The 27,904-nt window shown below is 39.2% G+C and overlaps 1 protein-coding gene across 1 annotated transcript; it reads right to left on the bottom strand.

Moving 5' to 3' along the window:
• Positions 1–1,076: 1,076 nt before the first annotated feature.
• Positions 1,077–27,633, bottom strand: arhgdig (Rho GDP dissociation inhibitor (GDI) gamma). The gene is made up of 6 exons (XM_067570677.1): positions 27,047–27,633; positions 14,297–14,464; positions 13,135–13,218; positions 5,631–5,707; positions 3,810–3,873; positions 1,077–3,621 (listed from the first exon to the last, which is right to left on the bottom strand). Exons 1-6 carry the CDS (start codon positions 27,117–27,119, stop codon positions 3,422–3,424), a joined length of 666 nt encoding a protein of 221 aa, XP_067426778.1. The 5' UTR covers positions 27,120–27,633; the 3' UTR covers positions 1,077–3,421.
• Between the last annotated feature and the right edge of the window lie 271 nt (positions 27,634–27,904).

Genomic DNA, 27,904 nt, shown 5'->3' with positions numbered 1-27,904 from the left:
ATGGCTGTGGGAGAAATTATAGTGGTACCCATGAGTGGTGCAGCAAACATACCAAACGCCTCGCATTAATCACACAAGATCGACCACGGGATCATTTGTGTTTATTTGCCTCAAACAGCCAGCGACCAACGGCACATCGACTAGTCCCCAACCAGCGCAGCCATGTTGCTTAAGCTCAGCCTGAATGAACCCAAAATAAACTTAGACTTTGCTGTGATTTAACTGCAATAAATGGATAAAATGGATGCCGAAATAACTACATCATCATGATACCGATTTGTATAGTCTGATTTCATGCTTTGTCAGGTCTGTCTGCAAGACGACAAGCAAACTACTTTTAAAACGCTTGTTTTCTGAATGGAGTTCAGATTGATCACAGCTGTGCTTTGCAAACAGTGGCTGCTCCATCAACAGCAGCAATATTATTGTTTGTAAATTTAAAATTATATCAACTCACCAGCATTTAAGATGTTTATTATTGATGACAGCAGCTGAGGTGCTGTATGACTCTGGTGTCTCTAGTTCCAGCTAGGTTGAAAAGCGAGTTTGAGGATAAATCCACTTAATCCCAAAAGTTTAACAAATAAACAACTCCCTCCTGCTCCGGATCAGAATCAGGTGTTTATTCCTCCACAAGATTGGACAGCAGCAGCAGCAGCAGCAGCAGCAACGCACTACTCTCCGGCTCTCTCCCCTAGACTGTCTGGTGCTCAGCTGCCGTTTGTCGGCAATCAGTGGCTCTGTCTCCTGGTCCAGCCCCGCGATTCACGTGAATTTTTTTTGCCCTTAGCTTAGCTTAGTTTAGCCGGGTCCCCGCTTACAAGAGAAACATGGCGGACCTCAGGAAATTTAGTGGGTGGAGAGCAGAGGAGCAGTACAATTTCAGCGAAGCCCCATGTGACATAAGAAGGGGCATCAAATCTGAATGGCTTGTTGAATCACAAGAGACTGGGTGGTCTTATTTCACAGTTTGTGTGTTAGTAGGCACATCAGAGACCCAAATATATATGCACGAGCACTGAAAAAATATCATAATATGGTCTTAAGTACAGTACAAATATTTCAAAGGAGGCATCTTATTGGTTGTTTAAATTGCCTTTATTAAAAGATACAGGATACTAGATTTGACACCAATATTTGAAGATTCAGCACTTGATCGTTACAGGCCGGGGCATGAGACACAGCTGACAGCTGTTTCCATCCGTGCCTTTAAAAATATCCCTGTAAATACTGTAATCTGCAGTATATGGCCACCATTGACATCTGGATATTGCGTCAGTACCTTTATTTTTTAATCACATTAAATTTTACAATAAAGTCGTAAAAAAGGAAGAGAGAATCTTGCTAAACCATGCAACACCCAACAAGCCAACATTTACAGTAAGTCTTAGATCACAACGATTTCAAATGGTATTTCAATGTTCAATATGTTCAGCAACAATGACAATATCATATCCAAAGACTTAACACAATAATGATATTTCTTATTTTTTTTAAAGGGGAATTAATTCATCCCTTGATATACTTCTCTGACAGTACTCCATTATGTTCCAGCCACCATCTTAAAACGTTTAATTTTAGTTCAAAGCAGAATTTTATTCACATCTTATGTCCTTGGTATACGAGAGAGGTTTAGAAAGGTCTAATTTTCTTCATTTTTACTGAGTGACTTCAAATCCTAAAGGACACACATGCATCGCTTTCTACAATATACACAGTTCAGTTACAGTCTTTCATTGGTCTGCTCTTTGAAAAAGCTCCACAAAGACTTGAGAAAACTGGCGCTTTGAAAGCAAACACAACTTCTTACAAAAGGTTGGTAAAACACAAGTCCAAGATCTTATGCATGTAGTGCACATTGGGAGAAGAGGTGAATCTTTTCATCCCAGTATATTAATAATATTATAATGATGTTTGGATAATTTAGAGGCTAATTCTCCTGGAGGATCCTAAAACATTATTTAAACCAAAACTGCAGTTGTTGATGTATACTGTTACTCAGTTGTTGTTGTTGTTTTTTTTTTGCATATGTCTAATTACAAAAAATATTTGTGTGTTTGATTTTTTACTGTTTAAAGGCAAAATCATGAAACATGGAATTTAGGGGTAAAAACAACAAAAATCATTAATTATTATTATCATGAAATGAAAGTAACAGAAAGTATGATTTTAAAAGAATGCCTTCCTTGAAATAACAAAGTGAAACCTCTTCCCTTAATCAACAAACCAATCAATCAATACCTTATGCCTGAAATAAAAAGATATACTTTAACTAAAGAAATACATAAAAAAAACCCTGAAAACCAGAAAACTGTAAAGAAAGATGTAACAGAAAGAGGAGTAAGCAAATAAAATATCAATGTATCTAACTCCAATTGGATATTTTCCCCCTCCCTTATATATTCTAAACTTTATATGTTTAATAAGATCCTCTGATTTCTGTCAAAGGAATTATAAAATTAGCAATGCCTGATGTTTGGGAGCAGGTTACAAGGAGCTCACAGTATTGAGACAGTCGGAGCGTGGATTGTGCAGAAAAGTTCCTTCAATCTGATTGACTAAGGAAAGCAGTGACCTTCCTTGTGACAATCTCTTCAAATTCTTTCAATTGTTGACATTTTACTGGTAAACTTTTTTATTAAGTACTCAGACGTGTGAATCCAGATTTCCTGCTGTGCATCCAAATGCACTCTATTCTATTTTTCATCTCTTCTCTTTGGGAAAGTCTGTTTGACAGATATTGAATGTTTGTAAGCGCACTGCACACCGCTCAGTGCATGTTCTCTCATCTCGTCAGCACACTGAAGAGCGTTGCAGTATATCATGGCTTTACAATATTAATAATCATAAACGGATCTTACAGGCTACTGAAAACAACCACAACAGCAGCATCTGCGGCTTGCTGATGTGTGCATTTCACTTCAGCTGTAACAAGTTATCTGTATATATTATATTTCTCTTTGTGCCTCAAACTGACTTCCTTTAATTGCCTGCTATTGCAGACCACCCACTGCTGCTGTATGAAGGAAGGGATACACAATAGGATGAGGAGCAAGGATGAGAGAAAGGGAGCAAAAAAGTAAAAGGAAAGGGAAATCTTCCTCCAAAAAGCTTCATCATGTGGGTAACTCAGGATGGATGGGATAAAAAGGAAGTGAGAGAGAGGGGGGGGCAGTGGGGGTTCTCTTCTCTAAAAGTCCCAGTTTGCTCACGGGTTTCAGGAGACCTGCATTAGAGGATAGGAGGATTAGAAGAGGAGAAGATGGAGGAGGAAGAAGAGAAGTAGAGCCTCCTGTCTCAGCTATTGCAAAGCTGCTCTCACAGGTGGAACAGGGTGAAAGAGGGGAAGGAGAAAGAGGAGGTGAGAAATTGGAGTGAAAGAAGGGAAAAAGAGAAGTGCCATCCCTCTCGCTCTCTCCCTCTATTCGTCCCAGTCCTTCTTGATGTCGAAGCACCACACCCAGTCCAAGTAGACGTTCTTGTCGTCGTCGATGAAGCGGGACTTCACCTGGTATTGGCCGCGTGATATCATGCCTTTGGGCGCCTCGTCAGCCGGGGACAGAAACTCGTGCTCCTCCGCCCGTGGGCCGTAACTTCCCACCATGTACGAGACCTTGTCCACTGCAGGAAGATAGAAACACTCAGTAAGCTGATTTGATGGAAATGGATGAATGGAAATCGATGTCTTCTTGGCACTTTATGAACAGCACTGGGAAAACTTGATGAGTGGTCCGCACTTTTTTCCTTACAGTTCCTTTGGCTGTTTTATTGTGAGTAAGAGAAACATACAGTAGATGAAGCAAACTTACCTGTTATTCCTTTCCTGGTGGCCACATGATGGTACCTCAAGCCAGCAACGATTTCTCTGTTCACCTGCAAACACACACACACACATTTCACACATTTTGATGCACCTCCACCTACTATGTGTCCCGTCCACATGTTCTGTCAATTACCAGGAAAACTGGCATCCCAAACTTAGAGTGACACTGCATGAAGTTATCAACTGATTATGTGGTTCATTATTTCTTGCTTTACCCTGTTCAGCCTTTCCTAGTGTACAGCAGGACTGACACAAATAGACAGACACATTCACGCCTACAGGCAAGTGTTCAATTCACCAAACTGCATGTGTTGGGCTGTGCAAGGAAAAATGGAAACTCCATTCCAAACCAAATTATACGTTCAATCTATCCAGACCAAAATTGGTATTTTGAATTTATTGACAAGAAAACTGCATCACCTGGAGAAATCAAATATTGAAAAATTAAATGCCATCAATAACATGTCAGGCTTTCAGCTGCAGTGAAGCCATTTTGTCCAGCAGGTGTCCTCACAGTGAACGTTCACAGTCGCTCTCTGAGCTGTTTGGTCATTCTCAGCACATCTCCCTCTCCCTTCAGGGCCAAGACCCTCAAGTACTGCCTCTAGTCTACACACACACACACACATACACACACACACACACACACACACACACACACACACACACACTGATCTCCTTTCTTACTTTCAAAAAAATGTGTTTATTTCATCGACATGTGGCCCATACTCCTACATTTTTATTTATTTATATTAAAATATTATTCTTTTTTCTAGCTGTTTTATCAGCATTCACACACGTCTTAGTGCTCTTCCCAGTGCAGGAATATTTCCCACAATCTGAATCACTCTCAAGCAATCAGAGGAAATAGTGGATGATTGTGTGTACGAGTGTTTTGCAGCAGCTCAATTGAATTTTAAAGATGTGATGAGAAGCCAGTAAAAACTACTACTACTAACCACTTTGTAACTCTGCTTGGAAAAGTGCTATATGGGTCGATAATTTTCTTTGGTGGTACATTTTTCTTATTTTATTGGCTAACTGGGAAAATATAGAAATGTTTAATAACTCCTAATGTTATCATTCTTTCACAAACATCCTTTCTAGCCTCGGGCTTATACTCCTTCTCTCGTTTATATCTGCTCTGCATTTCCCTTCAAAAATATTTCATTGTCGCCATTCTGTATTTATTTATTGTGGACATGAGGTCGCAGCTCGGGGGAAAAAAGCATGTTTACATGAGTGGTTTATTTGTAAGAGAGAAGGGAAGGAAGGGGAAGGGGATGGAGGTGTGAGAAAGTGAGAAGAGAGACAAGTAACAAGCAGCAGTCATTGATGGGATTGAATCACAAAACTTGTGGTATTAAAGGTATTTGTGGGTATCAACAGTGAACTGAGAGGGATACTGGACTTTTATTATGTGACTCAGCTGACAACTTGTTGATCACTTTAGTTGGAACTAAATAAATACTATCAAACACATTTTAATGTACTGACTGTCTAATTTTAGAAACCTGAAAAATAATGTCAGACTTGAGAAACAAACTTGCTGATGTTATATGACTATTTGCATCTATGGCATTGATCCTTACTGGCACTATAAAATGAACAGACTCATTAAATATGCTGATGGTTTTGTTTGATATTGCGGTTTGATTGTATAGTACACGGTGGTTTACTTAGCACAGTCTCTCCCCCTCTTCCAGTAAACACCTGATCATCTGTTTGTTTATTCCATCCATGTTGTAATGTATAATAAATCTCTCCGTCCTTATCATACTTCTGTGACTGCATCTGCTCATCTTACCTTAAAGTGTATCTTTAGTCTGTAGCTCACTCCTTCCTTTAAGGTGAAGCTCTTCCTCTTCAGAGCGTCCAGGTCTCCTGGGCAAACATCAACAACAAAAACATCACTTATAACCAACATGACATGTATGACATCACCCACTACAGTTTCTCAGCAGAGACGTGCTATACATGATGATGACAACATGCTAAATAACTCACTATATGATCACATTGCTGCCGATTGACACATAAATCATGTCACACACTGAGAAATGTGACTTTGTGCAGCAGACATAATAGTACAGAATTATCAAATTTAAAGAATTGTATTAGAATAATCATCTGAAGAAAAAGCTCCTCTTCGATTTGTCTTTTTAACTTCATTTATTGAATTTCCAGACAATTAGTAGATAACGTGGCCGGTTGCGCTTGAATTCAGATTTTAAAAAGGTATAAGACAAAAGAGATAAAAGAAAAAAGGAAAGTGAATGACAGAAAGAAAGAAAAACAAAACGCATATAGAAAACTGTAGCATGAATGTTTGTCAGTCTTGGAAGCTGTTAAGTTCTCGCTCTAATTCTTTGTTAAGTTCAATACAATAGCCGCTGAAAAAAAAGCACTAGCATGTTTGCTTAGCAGTATACAATATGGCTCATTGTGTGATAAAATCATTTAAATTGGGCGCATTTTCCTCTCATGTTTTCGGCTTAATAAGAAGAATGAACGTCATACTGAAAGGTTTGAAGCCTTCTGTTTTCATACTCTGACGCATATGTTATTTAATACAGAATAGCTTCTTTCTTTGTACAATAAAGTGGTCTATGCTACTCTGTGGGGTTGAATGGGTTCATCTTAAGTGGGGGGGATAGCATCCTGGGCCATTGTAAAAGCACAGCAATCAGAAATGCATTCACTGCCTAATCACTTTATATCTCAATTTAAACCCAACCATCAGCCTTGAGTGCTTCCTAATGGACAGAGTGAAACAGAGGAAGGAGGAGAGATGGAGATGATGAAGGAGAGATAGAAGAATGTGGTGAATAAAAACAGACAGCAGCAATGTGTTGAGGAAGAGATGCAGAGGACAGAAAGGCAAAGAAAGGAAGTGACCTACAGATAAGACACACACACACACACACACACACACACACTGCATACAGTATATTGCTCATTCAGAAGTGCACTGTACAGGGTTTGAGGTCTGATTCCCACTGGTGTCACCCATATAAAAAATATATGCACTTGTGACACATTTAAGCACTTTACGTAAAAGCTCCCAACAAACAGCATATCACTGCTGCCATATGAAAATCTCTGCTAATGCTAACTGTCAAGTTTTCACTTTAATTGAAAATCTAAATGTGGTTTGGGAGTTACATCACCACATGAAACCCTTTGAAATCCCCATTAGATAAAATCAAAAATGTATGTCATTGCGCTAATAAAGCTGTTCCTCAGTAGCTGACATTTTGGAGATTTTTCACCGCTCCATCTCTGTCTTAATCTCATTGCATTCAATCTCTCTCCCTCTGAGAACTGTTGCCTAGTATGTAACTATCTCTCTCTCCTCCTTCTCCTCCTTCTGATTCTTCTCTTCGTCTCCTTTTTCTTTTCCCAGGAGACAGAGAGGAGAGAAAAGATGTTGCCCACCCTCCTGGGAGCGTCTGACAGAGAAAATAGGTCAATGTAGAGAGCTGTCTACCTGTTCTCTTCAGGGACACACACACACTCACACACACACACACAAGAATATGTACTCATGCAAGTATGCACGCAAGGCTGCACATGCGCAGTCAAATCCCCACACAGATCACACTGGTTTTCCAGCTGAAGCTCACACTTAGCAAATATTGTACTGATGCCAGAAAAACACAAAATATTAGAGAATAAATTCTGACTAAAAATGACCCTTACACTGTGTTAGCTTATTTTGTGACCCATTTAAAAATACATAAATAAATTATAAATTATGATGCATTCTTGTAGATTAAACTGCCCAAAAGTATACAAAGTAGTTAATAATACTCCACCATGACTCTGTGAGGCTGTACTTAAGCACAGTAAGGTTTTGAGCTAAATGCTAATGACAGAATGGCTAACATTCTCATAATGATAATGTTAGCCATGCTGATGTTTAGCAAGTATAATGTTTACCATCTTTATCATAAGCATGTTAGCATGCTAACATATGCTAATTAGCATGAAACACAAAGTACATCTCACGCTGATGGGAATGCCAATAGTTTTACAGGTATTTGGTCATAAACCAGAGTATGGGACAAGTTGAAATGTTGACCTGATAGTAGGGCTACATGAAAAGTCACCGAAGTTATTACAGTTCATTCCAAGGAGATCAAGAATATCTGTATCAAACTTCATGGCAATCAATCCAATAGTTGTTGAGATATTTCAGTCTGGACTAAAGTTGTGGACCAACTGACTGACGTTGCCACCCCTTGCCGCTAGCATGGCTAAAAATGTTGCTTACACATGAATGCATGATGAGTAATAATCCAATCTCATGTTATATACAATAATAATGCTCTAAAAGGACCATTATGCATGAATACTTTAGCATTTTTATACAATTACATTTTGTTGACGAGTCTAATGTACATTTTGTGAATGCAAGACTTCATTCTGATATGATCTGAATTATCTAAATACAGAACGTCTTCCACCAGTATTCATAAGAACATGGTAGTCAACAGTATCAAACACAGCAGTCAGATCATAAGTTTGATTAAATGTCAGTTGGGAAGGTGTTAAAAATCTTGATTGCTGCTGTTTCAGTGGAGTAATTAGACCTAAAAAGAGAAATTAGTCACTAAGACTGTTGCAAGACAAATGTGCAATATGCTTATGGGACACAACCCTCATTAAGTTCAGACATGAAAAGGAGATTAAAAATTGGCCTGTAGTCAAAACATTCATCCTCTTCCTCCTTTGTTTTTTTTTTACACATGGAGGGTTTCATCCTCTGCTGCTCATTTTTGGAATAACCCTTCCCATTATTATAGGAATTTCACAAACAAAACACCCCTGAAGTGTTCACATATTACTGACATAATTCTAGACACATAACACCTAATAAGTGTTAGTAAATCACATGGTTGAGGTTAAGATTAGTGCATGGCATAGAGAGGCTGCATGGTGTGAGTGCTAAATGTGATGCAGCATGCGTGCTCAGCAAAACAACCCTGGGGAGCATGAAAGTTTAACAAAGCCAGTCTTTGCATTTAGGCCACCAGAGCACTGCGAAGTCATAGCCGAGGATATTGCTTTGTGTAGTGTAGTCTGGCAGCGGGCCACACAGCACACAGTACAGTATGTGACACACCATATATCATAGACTTAAGTGTAACATATTACCTTACAGCATGGTAATATGGTAATATTGTAGTGCATTATCGACTGAGAAAAAAAGCAAATATGGTTTGAGAATGAGATAGCATTTGTACACTGATGTGCTCACCATCAAGATCGTTATGCAAATCACTGCTGCTGAAATACAATATGAATCACTGGCCTGTTTCTTATGGATCCTCTTTGATAAGACTGCTAGTATGTTTTTGAGACTACAATTTTTACATTCACTATACACAAATTTACAAGATACTGTATTTTTATGAAGAATACAAAATAGCTCAGTTAAAAGCTTTTCAAATCGTAGAAGTCCAAGTCTAGTGGAGTCATACTTCTTCTCCATTTTTGCCTTTATTTATGTTAAAATGCATACAACAATAGAGTACAGTCCTGCTGTAGTGTGCAAACCTGCATTCATGAGACAGAAGATAAAATATTTATCTGCCAGTTATGTGAATGCTACCTCTTTTCCCCAAATTATTTTCAGTTAGTTCTACTTCCTGATGCAATAATGTGACAGAAAAAAGGTTGCAGTGGTGTTTTCAGAATTGAAATAGGCCAAAATTGGTTTAGAGGCAGGGACTCCTATCATAAAAATCCTTCATATAGTATTACTGTAGTGAAATGCACAATTATGTATTGTAAAATATGATGACTTTGATTTTTTACATGTACTATAAGCCAAACTTGGTCACAGTGCTGTGCTTATATTTGTGGCTCTGCTAATCTTGTTGCTGTATTCACTAAGCTACACAGAAACATATCAAATGTTTTTGTGCTGCCAGCTCAGCCTGAGAAAAAACATTCTTCATATCGTATTGCATAAACGATCAGGCCATTGATCTAAACACAAGCAACAATTAGTGCTGAAATGATAAAGGAACAGTGTAAGATGTTGCAGGGCGGGAATTAATCTAAAAGTAAAGAGATATGAGTGTATGAAGTTCAAGAGGTGATGATAAAAAGCATATAGTCATATACAGAATGATATTTAAAGCAGATGCAGATGTATTCAAAATGACAAAGAATAAATGACTGTGTGTGAGAAAGACACTGAACTGAGGCAAGAAACAGGTTGTAAACAAGCCAACAGTTTATAATTTAATATCAGTAATAATCCTTCATTACACATCATTGGGAAACTGCTTGCACAACAACAGGTCAGAGTTGAACTAACATTTTGGGTAATAACTTTAGTACAGTTCAGTACAGCACAGTTCCTTCATTTTAGAAGAGTTTGTTTGGCTAACCTGGGGGTTTATTTAAATCTGTATTATCATATGACTGCCTTATGTTGCTTGCCCAGTCTGACTTTTTCAGTTGGTCTTTTTGGCTATTTTTCTGTGTTTCCAGATCTCAGCAATTAACTTGTACATGTAAAATGCTGTTATTACTGATAGGAATGATAGCTGAAACTATAGATGTTGTGGGAGGTCCAGAATTAATCTAATTAAGTAAAAATAGGTGCAAATGCTTCAGTGGACATAAAAACAATACATTATAAACTATAACTAGACCACAAATTCCTCAAGGTGTTGTACTGGTTACTCTCCACCTGTCCTGTTGTGTTGACGGAGAGACTCGGAGGTTTGATGCACTGCAGAGAGTTCACACCCACTATGTGCAAGCGGGAGCACTTACAATCTGAGAAGTTAAGGTTAAGACATGGACCCAAACAACCTCACAGAAGTGAAAGATCTCTGATGGGACAACCAGTCAAGCGTGCTGAGTGTAGAGCAATCATCTCTACTACTGTATGTCACCTCAGCCCCTGCTTTGCCACCCCCTTTCTCTCTCTCTATAACATAAACTCACACACATGCAGAGCAGTAAATGCCCATCATCACTTAAGGCACCATGCTGCACTGGTAACAGCCTGTAGTGAATAATGAGGTCTCTAATGCATTCGGCCATCGATGGAAAGTCCATTTCTAGCCTGGTGCCGGCTCGGCTATCTGACACCAGCAGGACCAATTATTATACTGCTGCTTACTATAGGTTTATAAAGAGAGATGCTTTACTCCCACACTGCATACAGCAGTTTCTCTATTTCTCTTCTTCGCTACACAACACCAACACAAACATTCATCCAAATTAAATCAAATCCTCATGTGAATAGACTCCAGGGAAAATATGCAAAATGACACAAGATTTCCCTGAAACACAAGTAATTTCTAAAGAACTAGAAATACAGAACATAGATTTTGAAATCAAACCTTTGTAAAACAGCCTCTCAGTGTCAAAGAGCATTTCCTATTTTGCGCTGAAGGCTTTTTGTCTGTCTGCTAGGAAGAACAGCAGATACTGTGATAAAGAAAGTCAGATATTACAGAACATCACATGTAGAAATGACTCTCCCTAAAACATACATCTTCACATATCACACCAATTATGTTTCAATACCTTGTTAGAATTACCACAAACAAATAATGAAACCATCAGTAAATTGGATTAAATGATCCCTGTCCATCATATTAGCAATTGTTCACCCCAGTGTTCATGTGTCTGAAAGGAGTTTTTCAGTTCCTGATGGTAACTATGCCTCTTCAACTTCAATTTTGTCTTGTGGTGTACCCCAGGGTTCTATCCTGGGTCCTATCTGGTTTGCCTTGCACATACAGATAATATTTTTAATGGTTTTTCCTCTCTTTGTTATGCAGATGATAATCACTTATACATCTCTTTGAACCTCAAAAGATGACAACTACCTAAATACTATTTTCTATTCATTCATTTTCTACAGGTTAATTCTGATAAAACAGGTATTTGTGCCCTCGCTGGCCTTGTTCCTCAGATAAAGAATGCCTTGGTTCCTTCGCCTCATCTGTTAAATTCACCCTCAGAAATATGCACATCACTTTTGACTGGGCACTTTCTCTTGACCAGCAAGTGAAGTATTTTAGTTCCTGTTTTTATCTGCAATTTTGATATATATTTTTTTTAACGTTATTAACATTATAATGAAACTATCACTGTTGGCGGAGTAAATAGTTAAACAGACTGTTTCTTGTATCTAAAAACAATATTAGAGCCTCTCCAGGGCCCACCCCCCTCTGAAAGGGACACATGGTTTAGTCCATTCTTGCACTCATGTAATTTATTTTATTGTATAATGTCTAAGTATTGCACAATATTATACAATTTTAAGATGCTTGTAATGTAGAATGGTTAAGTATTAGCTTTTGAAATATGATCATGTTTCTATTTGGACACATGATCAATTGATTGGATATTCATGATCTGCTGAACTTTAGACTCTCGCTGCCTGGTTAACACTCTCTTTCAAACTCCACACCATCACTTTGTAATACAGACTTTCTGTTAAAAATGAACTGAAGTGATTTGCCATCCACCTTTCACTCCCTCCATCATCTCTGACTGAGACCAAATCTGAAAGCTTTAGATCTGTCTGGTCTGGAAGAACAGAGAGGCTCTTCCAATTTTGTGCGATTCAGCAGATCTTTCATTACACACTGAAAGATGCACTTTAAAGGCTGCTCAATACTTTCTATCTCTCTGCGTTTGAATCAGAGGAAACTGCATAGTACAAAGTCAGTATTGCCTAGCAACCAGGTGACCTTTTCTATTAGTCTTAGCAGAATATGTACAGTATATGTGTAATAGTGTGTGTGATAGGCAGGGAAATCCTCAGGAAGAAATACACGCACAGTCACAGCTACCATTTATCAGACACACCCTGGCACACAAGGCAACAACAGGTGAACCTATACACCCTCGCACACACACACATCGATCCTTTCCTTAACTTTGTCTCCTGTAGGAAATGACATGATCTCTTTACAGCCACCTGATTACCATGCACCGCAGACATGCACACACATAAACTTACAGACACCTCATTCCCTCCTTCCATGCCTGTCGTTTTCTCCTGCACACAGGGGAAAATGTCAATACTGCCCACTAAGCAAACATTTAGCCGTCTCTCTCGTCTGTCTGTCCCTCTCTCGAGCATGGACACACCCACTGCAGTCTTTCTGCACATAAAATGCAGCACGGTGGGGTGAGATGCCTCGCTCCAGGGCAAATCAGTGATTTGTGTCACCATATTGGAAGAAGGGTATAGCAGCATGACAGTGACACATCTAGCCAAGCGTTAGGGACAGTAAACACTCCATGGTGAATGAAGAGAAGAGTACCTGTCAGGTCAATGGAGATTGGTCCAGGAGCTTCATCACACAACAGGGTCAGTCTGGTCACCTGGACGTTAGGCCCAGAGGACACTGGAGAAGCAGAATATTCTGGTCATTACGGCATTAACTGATTCATATTCTTTCATTCTTCATTCATTCAGTCATTCATTCATATATTGTCTTTGTCCATTTGTAAAATATATATATATAAAAAAATAGTGCCTTACACTTGCCGAGAGTTAGATGAGAGGATTGATACCACTCTTATAATTGTCCGTTATGTGTTAAGTGGAAACCAGGAGGTGATTAGCTTAGCTTAGTGTACGGACTGGTAACAAGGAGAAACAGCAAGCCTGACTCTGTCCAAAGGTGACAAAATCTGTCTACCAGACCTCTAAAACTCATTAATTAACATGATAAATTAACCTTTTTTAACTGTATAAAAGCAGAAATGTAAAAATGACAAGTTGTGGTTTTCCTTGCTGAAAGATAATGCTAATGAGGGAAGTAGTGATTGGGAGATCCTGAGATAAGTGGAAACAAAACATTCAACATTCAACATTCAATATTCAAGCCCATGGCACTGATGCTAAAATATCACAGTGTGTAAAAATCACATTATCAGTCATTGTAGAAGGCAGTAACGGCCCCAAACTAGCATTTACGGCTGTTATGAGGATTCAGCGTGGACACACTAAAAGATAAATGGCTGTGTGCAGCCTCTATTTGACGATAAAGTCCACTCTCTGCTTTTCCCTTCTCCCATTACGGCTTCTCACAGTATTCAGTGTTACTGAGCTGTAGCTGAGGTGGTGTTGTGTTACAGCAGTGGGGGAGTCAGAGCTATTCTACTGATATCAGCTGTCATGGCCTGGCTGCTGGATATTAGAGATGCTGAGGCAAGCAGGTCTGCTCCTGTGTATGTGTGTGTGTGTGTGTGTGTGTGTGTGTGTATGTGTGTGTGTGTGTGTGTGTGTGTGTATCTGTGTGTGTGTGTGTGTGTAATCAGAAGTTGATGACTGCAAGGAACTATGCACCAAAGTCGTTATATTGAGTGAATTAAAGCTGCGGTAACACTGGGTACCAGGGTGAATCACCAGCTTTCCTCAGGTTAACAAGGTTAACAATACACACACACACACACAAACACACATACACACACACACACCTGTCATTGGACCCGTCCCCAGCAGGGTCTGCTTGTATTTGACCAAGCTCTCGTCATCTTTGTCCAAATCCTGAATCTCCTGCAAAGACTTCTGGGCCGGAGGGTTGTAGTTGAGGTTTCTGTCATCCTCTTCCTCCCCGATGGACAAATCCTTGTCAGCCATCAGACCTTCCAGAAAGAAGGAAAAAGACCATTAAAAACGTCCTCTTACATGTCACAGTGTTTGGAGGTGGATTGGTAGTTTGTTAAGAGTATAAGCTGAAAAGAAGTTGTTTCACGAATAATATGTTAAAGGAATGGTAACGCTACTTATATCCTTGGCTTCTGTTTGACTGTTGTCAGTCATATACTGTCAAAACATGCTTAATATTCCCATGTAATGTTGCTATTATATAGTTTATATGGTTTTGTTATATATGGATATTAAGTTGTTTCATTTTTCAGTTTTTTCCCATGTGCCATCTTGAACTATCAAATCAAACTAAATGTGTTTTTTTACATGGCAGACAGTCACTGCAAACAGGAACAGGCAAGCAGCATTTTCAGCAGAGTTCATCTGCAGTATAACAGCCTGAAAACTCAGTCAGCACAGGCAAGATTGCTCACTGTCTGGGGTAAGATGCACATTAGTGTATGTAGGCCAGCACAAGCCATCCGGGTTTGATTTCATCTGGGATTTTAATTCAATATTGAATTTTACAGACATTCAACAGTGTGTTCTGCAAGCGTCTCTCCCTCCTTCAGCACTGATCCAAAGAATGAATACTTGCAGAATGGAATAGTTACAATCACTGGAAGAACGACAGTCAAACAGATGAAAACACAGCAGTTTTATGTAAAGTGGTTGACAGAAGAAGCACAACACATGCTGTTATTCACCTAAGATGCACCAATGGCAGGAATTTTATCGTTCCATAGATTCCACACTGCAAAAGGTAATGTGAGTGTGATCAGATATATTTATGTTGTATGAAAATCTGTTTGAGAACGTCCATCAGACTGTGCTTCATGGTAGTGTTTATTTCTGTCAAAGTTAAAGTGATGTTATGGGGGATGCAGAGACTTCATGACTGCATTATAAATAGCAGTAATGTATCTTTGACAACAATAAAAGCAGACATGATGTTCACTCTGATGAATTTCTAAAGCGAGTTTCAACACTTTACATTCATGCTTCTTGCATGACTTTGCAACAATTGTGCAGCTGAAACACTGTTGGTCCAAAAATGAAAGTGGTGAGATAATAAAGCGCTCACACGACTCCTTTTTGCAATAGTTTTGGAATAAACTGACAAATTATTTTGTTGCTTTATGGTTGAAGGCAGAGGCACATTGTTCTTTCTTCTCAACTCACAAGAGCGACACACACACACACACACAAGCAGATCCTTTCCTACATTACAACGTTAATATGGTTCCCAACACAAAACATGCACAATGCATACCTCTAGACTCCAATTATCTGAAGAACAGGACACACACACACACACACTGTGCTGTGGACGTCTATTTACTGTGCTGTAACAGTCTTGTGTAATAGCCTCTGGTTGAGTTTTCACTGTTCATAATGAGACGGCTCAGTGTACATCAGCTCAGAGCTGTGTGTAGAGGTAATTGGATGAAACAGGGAGTACACACACACACACACACACACACACCGACACACACACACACCAAGTGTAAAAATGCACACAATCACAAAGTGTTACAAATTCTGTAAACATTAGTGAAGATCAAATGTGTTAATCGGAGACATGATGACCCAAAAGTGTCCCTGTGCTCTCTTCTGTGTTTCTGTATATATCTGTCTTTTATTTACAGCCGCACCCCACCCAGTCAGGGCTGCCTTTGCCCGTCACCATGGCAACTCTTTCAACTCCCTTTGCAGTGACATCACCTTTGCTGTGGTTCTGTTTTATATGACTGAACATACACAGCGGAGCATTTACTTTTACTTATGGCAAGAGAGACTCATGAATCTGTTTAACCAGATGTTTTCCTTGTTAATGGTTCTAATCATGCAGTTGTAGTTTTTTTTTAAATCAATATACAGTAAAGTGTATTTCTCCTTAGATTTTATAATATAGGTTTTTTTTTTTTTACTAATACCAAGTTCTTAATTTCTCGCTTTGTGATGAGGATAGCTGCCTATCGACTCTTAACTCAGTATATGTTAAATAGTTAGCATGGAGGCCTAAAGGTGATTAGTGATGCATTTTTTCCCCTTTAAATTGACAAAGGTAAGAAATGTAGGTCTTAAGTCGAATTTAAGTGTCTTCAAACACACTTTTCTCTAAAATTATCAATAGGAAGTAAGTGCATTTTTACAGTCTACATGTAATCTTCCCTCATGTTTTCTTAAGTCTATACATGAATCATACTCATTACACATTTGTACCTTTAATTAACAAGGATTAGGATTATGTAGGCACTGACACATCAGTCTCCCCGCCTCACACTTTCTTCTTAAACCCATCTGGCAGATTAATTAGCATTATCCCCATGGATGTGTTTTGTTTCTGTTTAGATTGAATGAGGTATTCAGCAAATGTCACTGAAAAAGAGACCTTTAAAAATGTTCCTTAACATAGAAGAAATACACTAATTATCTTTTTCATTATGATATTAAGTATTCATACAACATGAGGTGCCAGAAATTAGTCAAAGTCAGTCAAATAGGCATGTCTTATATATAACAAACAACAGTCGTTTTAAGATCTCACATAGCACTCATGCTGTTAATGTTGGTTCCGGCTCATTTATGGAAGAAGCTGGAAACATGAGGAAGTATGGCTCCAACACAGAAAAGCAAAAAACCCAAAGATCAAATACTGCAGGTTGCTCATTGAATAAGAGTATGATCCTATCATGCTTCAGTTTCCAAGCAAAGCTTTTACATCTCTTACATAGCTACACACTCACACATTAAACACTGTATGTAGTATGTCAGATATGGATGGCACATGACTTCATAAATGATTCACCCAGCTTAATTTACATATCAAATAATCTGCAGGGCCCCCCCTAAGCAAGCGTGCACGTGCACACGCATACCCACACACACACACATACTACAGCGTAAAAAACGTGTTTCTGTGCTGCTATTAAAACTGCTTTCCTCTCTGATATCTGAGAGCTCGACGCTGGTGGTTTCCTCTTTGATCTCCAGACTGCTGACCTGTCACAGTAACCGTATCAATTAACATTTACTCTAAAAAAGCAGATTTTGGTCCACAGAGATACAACTTCTCGTACAATTGAGTGTTTCAATATGGATTTCTTTAAAAGCTGTATAGTGACAAGCTTCCTTTTATTCTCACCAGATAAAATTTGTTTTAACATCACTTACACTGAGTCTGTACTAATTAACCTGAAGACTGACTATTCTGCTATTGCTGTAGAAAATGAAGTGGGAAATCACTGTTTTGTAATAAACATCAGCTATTTCATGTCAAATTAGCTTACGATGATTGCAATTACTATTACTAAAAGCCAATTATATACCTGGAACTGAAGGTATAACCATTAGAAAACATTTCCAGCATGCACTTTATTTGCATTTTAAGATGTCACACGCATTTTTAAAAGTTTCATGAGACCTGACCGACATCTCATTGACGGTTTTCCCATAAAGCTGTGAAAATTCTTCTTAACCTTGCAGTTTTTAATCCATTTTATCAGTTACAAAAGGAAGAAAATGATATTTCAACTCTTAAAATTGTTGTCCTAAAAGTGAAAAAGCAGCTGAATTAAGCTTAAACACGCAGAGTTAAAAACCTCCATATTGTGTGACTCTAGAGTTGGAAACAAGTGTAGCGAAAAGCCAGCAGTGTGTGTGCATGTATGTGTGTGTGTGTTCTTCCAACTGTCTCAGCGCCCATCTGTGATGTGATATTAACTAGTGGATTTTCTTTGATGCCCGTAAAACTGCCTCATTACCCCAGTAGCTTTTGAAACCATCTTCTGCATCATTACACACATGCGTGCTGTAAAATATGTGCTACAAGTGTAAATCAGCGCTGTCTTTTGTTGCTGATAACCTCAAAATTGTGAATGGTGGTGGATTATTTATTTTTAATTTTTGTTTTTTAGAACAAAGACATGCAAAAATAAGGAATGCATTTAAAGAAAAGGAGAGATAATGTTGCTGGGAAATACACAGGAAAAAAAACAACACATCCTCATAATTAAGCCTCATCCTACCAACATATTTAACATACAGGGACCACCAACTGGGGTCCCTGAGGACCCCAAGAATAAACTACTGTAAAAAACCATCATAGCAAAATATTAACTTGTTTCTTCTCAAAACATTTTTAGTTACATAGTTAATGTCATCTAAAAAATGATAATAAAATATATTTAGATTGTTATTATTTTAGGAAAGTGACGGTTAATTTGTATATTGTGTAAAATGAAAATATATACAAACTGCAGCTTTTATTCCAAGTACAGTCTTTCCACAAAGCCTTCAAAATGACCAACAAAGTGCCCCAACCCCCCTGATAGTGTGTGATAATTTAAATTAGGACAAATGGCAAACACGAACTCAATAAATAGTTCCATCTATTAAAACTGCATTGGCGGAATTGGGTGCTTTTGACTGGGGTCCCCTAGGAGCCCAATACATTGGTATTTTTAAAAAGCACTAATTAAAGCAGAAACAGAAAACAACGATATGAAGTCATTAGGAACACATTGATTGACAAAGTCATGAAAAATTGGGATGATAGAATAAAGCACTTGTGAGATATGACAAAAAGCAAACCTCTGGGGTCCGCGGGGACCCAGTCAACAGGATTCACCGCATAGGTTGATTGTACCTGCACTCCAGAACGACCCATAGGAGCGTTTTCTAATATGTCAATTTCCAAAACGGTTTAAAATCACTGTTAGGGCACAAAACCACTTGGTTAAGTTTAGGGAAAGATCATGGTTTGGGTTAAAATGATTACTTGAAATGTGGTTAGTACTTCCTCAAAGTTAGGCAACCCTTTATTGCCGTGGCAACAGTGAATACCACGACAATCATAGGCTGGTAGAGATCAGCGGCCTCCTGCAGCAAGGTCTACTAAGTCCACTTTTCGCTAGTTAGGATCTAACCAGCCATCCAACCCGCCTCCTCCTAATATGGAAATTTGTCACCTTATACATACGTCATCTGAACTGCATTGCTTCTCCGGGTCATAACTACTACGGTTGGATGGCGTCTGTTCCTCAAACGCAACTATAGGTTGTTTTTTGTGACTGCATTTTAGATCTATACTGTAGTTTTTCTTGGGAGGACAGGCTGAAAAAAAAATCATAAGAGAGCCAAGACACTTGTCACCTCTGAAAAAAGAGAGCTTTATTACTGTGCCACAGAGTGGGTATGTATTATTTATGTGTAGGCTATTTGTAGGGCCCTCTGGGTGCTGTCTGAGTTCCAAAACCTAATAGCTAAAGAGCAAGAATTCATTTATCTCCATTGTTATTGGTTGAGAAAATACAAAATACATTATTTTCCTGTGTCTGCATGAAAAAACATTTCATATTTTGCATTGAGTGACTGATCAGAACTGCATCAGATTTTTAACCATCCCCTGATCATTTTCAACAATGTTGCCAAATCAGATTGCGTAGCCGAAAAAAGATCTTTTGCACCCAAACAGAGAATTTACAGTCTGTGTGGATGTATGTACAACAAAACCACAAGACACAGACTCAGCATTCATCTGCTGGTATTTACAGCTAAACCAACACGTTTAGTGAAAATCAACACAGCAATCTGTTTGGCAGAGGAGAGGGGGCTTCAGGGGAAGAAGGATAGGAAGAGGACGGTTCACTTGAGACATCAAACACAAATACACACACACACACACACACACGCACACACACACTAAACATTTGTTGAATCCTATTGACATTTGCCATTAAAATGCATCTTTGATATACACATTAAAATCCTTAACAGTGTCCCCATTACTCTGAATACTCTTTTAAATGCTAATTACTAATTGTCACAAATTGTGAATTCTTCATAATGACTAAATTCTTTGAAAATTCAGCTCTGAACCAACTTAAATCTTCTTGGTATATATTATAGATCCCCTCCAGACATGTTTTAACACATATGAAAACACTTTGAATAATAATTTGTGTCTGATATGGCTGTCGATGAGTGTTAAAGGACAAGTTCACATGTTTTCAAGTCTGTCTTAAAACAATAGTCAGGTGCCCAAATGAACATTGACACAGATTTTTCTCACTGTAATCATTCCTCTTGTTCATACCGGCCATTAAAAGATCCCTTGATAATGCATTTCAACATAAGTGATGGGAGACAAAATCCACAGTCCTCAGTTTGTTCAAAAAATTTATTTCAAAGTTAATCTGATGTTAACTTGAGGTTTCAACAGTCTGACTTAGTCAAATAACGTGGATATCTTCCACAGTTACAAACCTTTTAGTTTAAAATCTCCTCTTTGTGTGTTTCCCTGTTCAGCTGCAGTGGAAGGATTGTAACAAAAAAGGGAATGTGACATTAAAAAGACTGTAGCTCTAGCTGTAGCTGACTAATTTGGATACCTGAAGCTTCATATTAGCTTTAAATAAACTTTGAAATATATTTTTGTACAGAAGGAGGCTTGTAGATTTTATCACTTACATGAAAGTGCATTAATAAGAGATCTATTAATGGTCAGTATGAACAAGAGGAATTATTAACATGTTTCAACGTTCATTTGAGCACCTGACTATTGTTTTAGGACAGACTTGAAAAATACTGATCCCATCCTTTAAAACAGCCCTCCATAGTGTCAAACTCTACTGTATCATAAATGGGGCACTATCTCACAAAGAAGATGAAATAAAAATGTTTTATTTCATTGTGACTTAACACAGTCAAAATTAAACTCCTCTTCTTTGCCTGAGCCAGATTTTTTTCACTGCCTCCTCTTTCTTTAACCCAGATAACTGTTCACTGTGTCAGGAAAACACTTCTCTCACTATGTGTGTGTTTGTGAGTTGTGTGCCTTAAGCGTTAATTTGCTCTTTTTTATAGTCCTTTGAGGCCAGCTGTCACTGCTCTGTTCTAATACTATAACGAGACCTCTGGGACACTGAGACACACACACACACACACACACACACACACACACACAGATATAAACAGACACACACACAGAGGAAGGTAAAAAGGATTCTTTCAGGGCTGTGCAAAGCCAATAACAGCTTTTACAATGAGGGAAAAGGCAGTGAAAGAAGAAAGATCAACATAAGAGCTTTACAGCAGGTCACATGCAGAGTTATTTTGTTTTTAATTTTTGTTTTCAATTCAGTTTCGTTTCAGTGAGTTTCTAGAGTGGGTTTGCTCCTTTCAGTTTAGTTTTTATTGTTTAAAAATGTTTTGTTTGAGTTTTTATTGGTTTCAGTGTTAGTTTTACTTTGTTTTATTATAATATGGGTAATATTTGTCACGGGCAAAATCTAAGAAGTTCAGAATAGTTATTACAATACAAACACAACACTCAGTGAAGGCAACTGATCAGGTCATGTGGGCTGCGAGTATGTTTCCATTTCTAAAGCTGTTGTCACTGAGCTGCCTCTTCTGCCACAACACGACCAGAATCGATCTGTCACCTGCATCGCTGCAGACGCCCCGTCAACACTGGAGACAGTTCATCGTGTTAACCAGCAAATCATTGAAATCTCATTTCCTTGTTGATGTAAGGCTGAGATGACAAACACGTGATACCAGCAGCTGAGACTGGTCATATCAGCACGATACTGAATACTGCAGACCTGACACACACACTGTTCAATATGCTTTGGTTATAATGTTGCAGCTGTCAATACAGATTAGGACATGGGTGAGATGCAGCTTGTCACCTTAGATCTAAATATCTTCATTTTTGTAAAGTAAAATAAAGTATAACAGGAACAATATGGATGCATTATGATCCTGTTAACTGTTTGGAAGAACAAAAATTAGTCAGATCAAATAGATTCAAATCAAATTGTGAGATAATAAAATAAGATAACATCTTTATACACTGGGTCATCACTGAGACTACCATTTAACACAAAAAACTAATTTTGTCATAATTTCAAATATAAAATTAAGTATTAAAATTCAAGTAGGAAAATGTCAATAAGGAATTACCATTATATCAGCAACCACCCGACCACATAACTGGCTGATATCTGGCATAATAAAAGGCCAGTCCTAGTACAGTGTGACACTTCCACAATGTTTGAGCCTGACCAGTGTTAGATTATTGAGGATGATACTGATATTGATATTCTTTTTAACATAAACATGTGACCTAGACCCAGACTTATTTACTAAAGAATTGTAACCAAGATAAGTACCAAGTGGGACTAGTTACAGTTGAAAATTAAACTTGTCAGTACTCTCTGGAAGACAAACTACTGTATTGAATGGTCTCACCCCTTCTAAATGACCTCAAACTTATGCAGGATTTCTGTATTGCAACTTACTGTTACTTATCGTCTGACACCGATACCAGAATATCTGTGATAAGATAAAATCAGCGAATAATATTGTCTGTGCTGATGTATCTGTTTTTATGTCAAATTACATAATAATTTAACTGTTTTATAACAGAGTAAAACAAAAAGTAAACATACAGTACCTAGCTAGAAGTAAATGGAAATTCAATGTGTCATCCTGTAATTGTAATTTATGGCCACAGTGGTCGCTGTTTAGCAAGTCACATGGTTTCGCTAAAATCTAATATTAATTTTTTTTTCTGTATATACTGTTGTAGGCTACATATATAGTTTTTTTTTAATTTATCCAATCAAGTTTTCCCAATTTACATTTTGCTGAACAGTATTAATATTGCAGTATTCCAGTGGAAATTACTGTGACAACACCATAGACTGTATAAAAATAATGGACGTGGCCATCGCGATGTCACTCATTGGTTTGTGGACTCCTGTTTGCCTCGAGTTTGGCATTTTGACCATCGCCATCTTGGTTTTCTGGAGACAGAAGTGATGAAAACTGACTATATTTGGAAAAGTGTGGAGCTGGGAAGGAGTTCTCCAGGAGCAATTATGCTAACATAATCAGAGCAGCCTTAGACACTAAACATTTTGAGCCTGTAAATGTATATATTATTGTGTGCTGCAGTCTTTTTCAGGCCTGTATTTATTCATATGGACAGAAAGAAAAGAAAATTAATTTACATCCTTTCTTGTCTGCCTCTCTCTCTCTCTCTCTCTTTCTCTCTCTCTCTCTCTCTCACACACACACACACACACACACACAAACACACACACACACACACACACACACACAGTCGTGTTTCCATCATTTCAGGGGAAATTACATTTCCTCAAGACTTATCCTAACCGTAACCATAACCACTACTTGCCTAACCCTGACCTTAACATAACCCTAAACTAACCTTAACTTTAAACCAAGTCTTCACCCTAAAATTAATGATTTACATTAAGGGGACTTGCTTTTTGTCCCCACAAGGAAGGCGAGTCCCCACAACAAAACAGATTTACATACCCAAAACATGAGGAATACCTGGTCCACACACACACACACATGCACGCAGGGTAATATGTCCTCAGTTGCTCTGTCAGCCTTGTTGAGACGGCAGGTTGTCTAATTGAGTGACTTGATTGGTCTCGTATGTGTCTGCTCACCCATACAACCTCATTTATCACTACTGGGACAAAAAATAAAGGGAGGAGGGATGATGTGAGAAGCAGATACAGTACAGTTTCTCGAACACTCTCAACTGACAAGCTGACAGCGCGTGTATGTGTTGGAGTAGAAATGAGCAGGTAAAGACAGAAGAGAAGGAAGGAGACGAGTTGAGAGTGAGGAGTGAGGGAACAAAGGAGGTAAGTCGGGAGAGGAGGATTAAACTGTGAAGTATAGAGGTGATGTTCTTTAATCTGTCAGCGGAAGATTGTGGGAGAGAGAGAATAAGAAGGGATGGTGGGAAGACAAAAGGAAGGGAGGGAAAGAAGATGAGATAGAGGCAGGTAAGGAAGTGGGGAGGGAGAGTCTGTCGTATTTAAAAAAAAACTAAAGAACAAGAAGAAAAGAAGGACGAGGATCACTGAGTGAGTTAGAAAATGCAGAGAAAATGTAGATAGAGAGAAAAGAGGAGAAGAAATAAAGGGATTTCAATTAGCCTGTTTTAAACGCTTGCTGCTCGCTGCCTGCGCTAGCGTTTGCTGATTGACAGCTCATGAGGAGCGTTCTGCCACATGGGCCTCACCCACTCACTCTCTCTCTCTCTCCCTAACACGCTCACACACTTTGTAAAATGTCCTGAGCTGCTCTCCTTTCTTTCCTGGTAACAACTGCTGACAGAACATGTCGATCTCAGCCGCCAACATTTCCCTTTGTTTTCTTTCTCTCGTGTTTTCACCCTTCTTCCTCTCATTCTCCTTTCCTTTTCTTTTCTTTCTGCCTTTCGCGTCTTCCTCCTACTCATCTTTCTCTTCCTCTAACCATTTCCGCTTGTCCTCTCCCCATCACTCTTCCTCCTCCTCCTCCTCTTCTACCTTCCAGCACCTCATCTCTTCTTCTTTTCCTCCTTCACCTTCTCCAAACCTCTTTACCTATACGCCACCCCCACCCTCCCATCCTCCTGGCTTCGTCATTTTGCTCCCTACTCTTGCCATTTATCTTCCACTCAGTCACCTCCCACGCTCCTTTCAAAATCTCCTCCTCCTCCTCGTTCTTCAAAATTCAATCCCAGCCAAGTGTTTTAGATGAAATTTGATGTGACTAATCGCCCAAAAACCTGTGCAGAATTTGCAAAAATCTATGAAATTACTTGCAGGTTTTGACAACAAAGAAGTGATGAAAAATAGCAATGAAAATGTTTTATATTTGGTGTGATCAACTACTGAAAGGTTCAGTACTGTTGCTTCAAAAGGTATCTTTCTCAGAAAGATACCTGCTGTTTCTCCAGGGAATAAACAAGAGTCTACAGCCATGCAGGCAGCTCTGTGAGTCTGTATTTACATGCTCACAATAATAATGTGAGCATGTTGATGTTTAGCAGATGTTAAAGTTGAGCCTGGTAAGAATCTCATCAAATATAAACCAAAGTATTGGATAAACAGAAATTGTGACCTGATTATGGCGCTAGACAAAAGGTCAGGGGGTCAAAGTTGAGATATTTCACTGAATAATTGAAAATTTCGACTTCCTAGAGAATCCTCAAGGGATCTCAATTATCTGTAGCAAATTCAATCCATCCGACGGTTTTCGAGATATTTCATTATGAATGATAAATGTCAACCTCATGGAAAAGTCAGAGTGACTCTGCAGAAAAAATCATGGAAGTTTCTCGATAGTTGTTGAGATATTTCTGACTGACTTTACCATCCCTGGAAGCATGGCATAGCTAAAAACCAAGCATGCTTGCGTGTACTTATTCCCAAGTGCAAGGATGAAAGCATTAAACAACAATAGCTGCCTGACACAAAAGCACAAAAACAACAGGGACAATTTCTGAAAGCCTCTACATTCAGGATTCATTTTAATTGTTGTAACATTCTATTATATATATGTGTGATTAAAAGAAGATGGAAACAGAGCAGTTGTCCCCAGTTTAGGAAATAAAGAACGATTGAACTTTATGGGGCCAGGACTGAAACACTAAATCAGCAGCAGAAACAGACAGAAAGCGGAGATACAAAGATCTACAGTTTGTGACTCCTTGGATCCTGACTGGGGCAGAGCGATCAATTCATATTGCTGTTTGAAATTCATAGAGTTAATGGGACAGATTATTCATGGGCTCCTTAGATCTTAAATCATGTTTTACTTCCACTTCCAAGACCTTGACTTGAAGAGGATCTTTCATTTTCTTCTGTTTCTTCTCTGAGTCCAAATGATTTCACTCACTTTTTGCATCACTCTCCTTCTCTTTTTCTTTATCTCACTCCTCTACACACACCTGTGTGAGGGGAAACCCCAGGACTGTTCCACCATCTGTAACTGCTCAGCACTACTGCAGTGTAGTGAACACACACATACACGCACACACACACACGCACACACACACACACTGACACACACACGCGCAAATGTAGTATTGTTACAAATTCAAAAGCAAAAATACTGTTAGAAGTAACAGCAGACATTGGTGACATCATTTGTCTCCTGCATACGCTGTGTCATCACACACACAAACACACTCACACACACACACACACATATACACACAAACACACACACAGCTGCTTCCCACTGCCAACATTTCTCACGAACACCCTTTTGCGTGTGTGTATATGTGAGCAGAAACATAATTACAAAAGCTAGCAGCACACATGAACAACACACACACTCACACACACACACACACACACACAGGCACACACACAGATAGGATGTGATCAATAGCTATTGATCTGCCACCTTTGGCTTGTCTTGGCAGCGCTTCATGTTAGACATAAAAATGTCCACACCCGCCAGATAGAGACATATGGCACACACACACACAGACACACAGACACACACACACACACACACACACACACATGAACATCATTTAAAACACACACCCACTCATGAATTTTATTTCATTTCTATATTATGGATAGTGCAAATCAAACACCATAAAATAGACATTTCATGCACAGTAGCCTATGATAACTTGGATCAGTGAAGTTATACTAATGCACTAGGGCGCGCGCCCGCACACACACACACACACACACACACACACACACACACACACACAGATTCCTCCATCGCCTCACCTCTGTAGCACATAGTTAGCCACAGCAGCTCCAGCACCTGACCCCCAAACTCACACACGTCCAATCCCAGCATGGTGCCTCTCCACGGGGCTGCACTCTGTGCGATGGCTGGCCGAAGAAGAACCAGAGAACCAGGGAACCTCCACAGGTAGCAACAAAGTAGCAGAGCAGCAACGGATTATAGAGGAGAGCATCCACAAAAGTCTTAGATTGGAGAGAAAGGGGTCAGGCGAGCATCTCCTCCCCGGAGGATTATTTTTTAAAAAAGGTTTGAGGAAAAGGTTTGAGGAAAAGGACTGGTGTGAGAGAGACAGAGGCAGAGAGGCAGGGAGGGTATCCTTGGGTGTGGGTGTGGATGAGATGGGGATGTGTGTGAGCTAGAGAGAGAGAGAGAGAGAGAGAGAGAGAGAGAGAGATAGGGGTGGAGGGAGGGAGGGAGGGTAAGGGAGAAGCAGCAGACACCAGAAGCAGCCGGCTTTCGGCACTTCTTCCTCTTCTTCTCCTCTTTTTGTAAAGTAGAGCTCAGTGACAAAAAAGGAAGAAATCTGAAGGCTACAATGCTAACTCACAGCTGCTTTTTTGCATGCAGCAGGGATGCTGGAAGCGAACGGTGGCGGGCAGACGCTGGTTTAGCCGGCAGAGCTGATTGCAGCAGCATGTGTGTGTGTGTGTGTGTGTGTGTGTGTATGTATGTGTGTGTGTGCTACTCAGACGCTGGCTATCGATTCGCAGACGAGCAGTGAACCCCCCCCCCCTCAAACCCCCCACCCCGCCCTCCCCTGCATCCCTCCCTCTCCTCCCCTCCCCTCCTCTCCTCGTGCCTCTGTCATCAGCCCAGAGACTGCAATGAGCTCATCC

The sequence above is a fragment of the Thunnus thynnus genome, chromosome 17 (genome assembly GCF_963924715.1).
Source record: "Thunnus thynnus chromosome 17, fThuThy2.1, whole genome shotgun sequence".
NCBI classification, from domain to species: domain Eukaryota; kingdom Metazoa; phylum Chordata; class Actinopteri; order Scombriformes; family Scombridae; genus Thunnus; species Thunnus thynnus.
Note: the sequence above shows the minus strand (reverse complement) of the source record. Positions and strands in the feature narration are given on the sequence as shown.

Excerpts from the sequence above, each read along its gene's own strand:
- arhgdig (XM_067570677.1), bottom strand. The coding sequence starts at position 27,119 with ATGCTGGGATTGGACGTGTGTGAGTTTGGGGGTCAGGTGCTGGAGCTG. Across the intron at positions 3,874-5,630 it reads GACTAAAGATACACTTTAAG|GTGAACAGAGAAATCGTTGC; the intron begins GTAAGATGAGCA and ends GTGTGTTTGCAG. Across the intron at positions 3,622-3,809 it reads CACCAGGAAAGGAATAACAG|TGGACAAGGTCTCGTACATG; the intron begins GTAAGTTTGCTT and ends ATCTTCCTGCAG.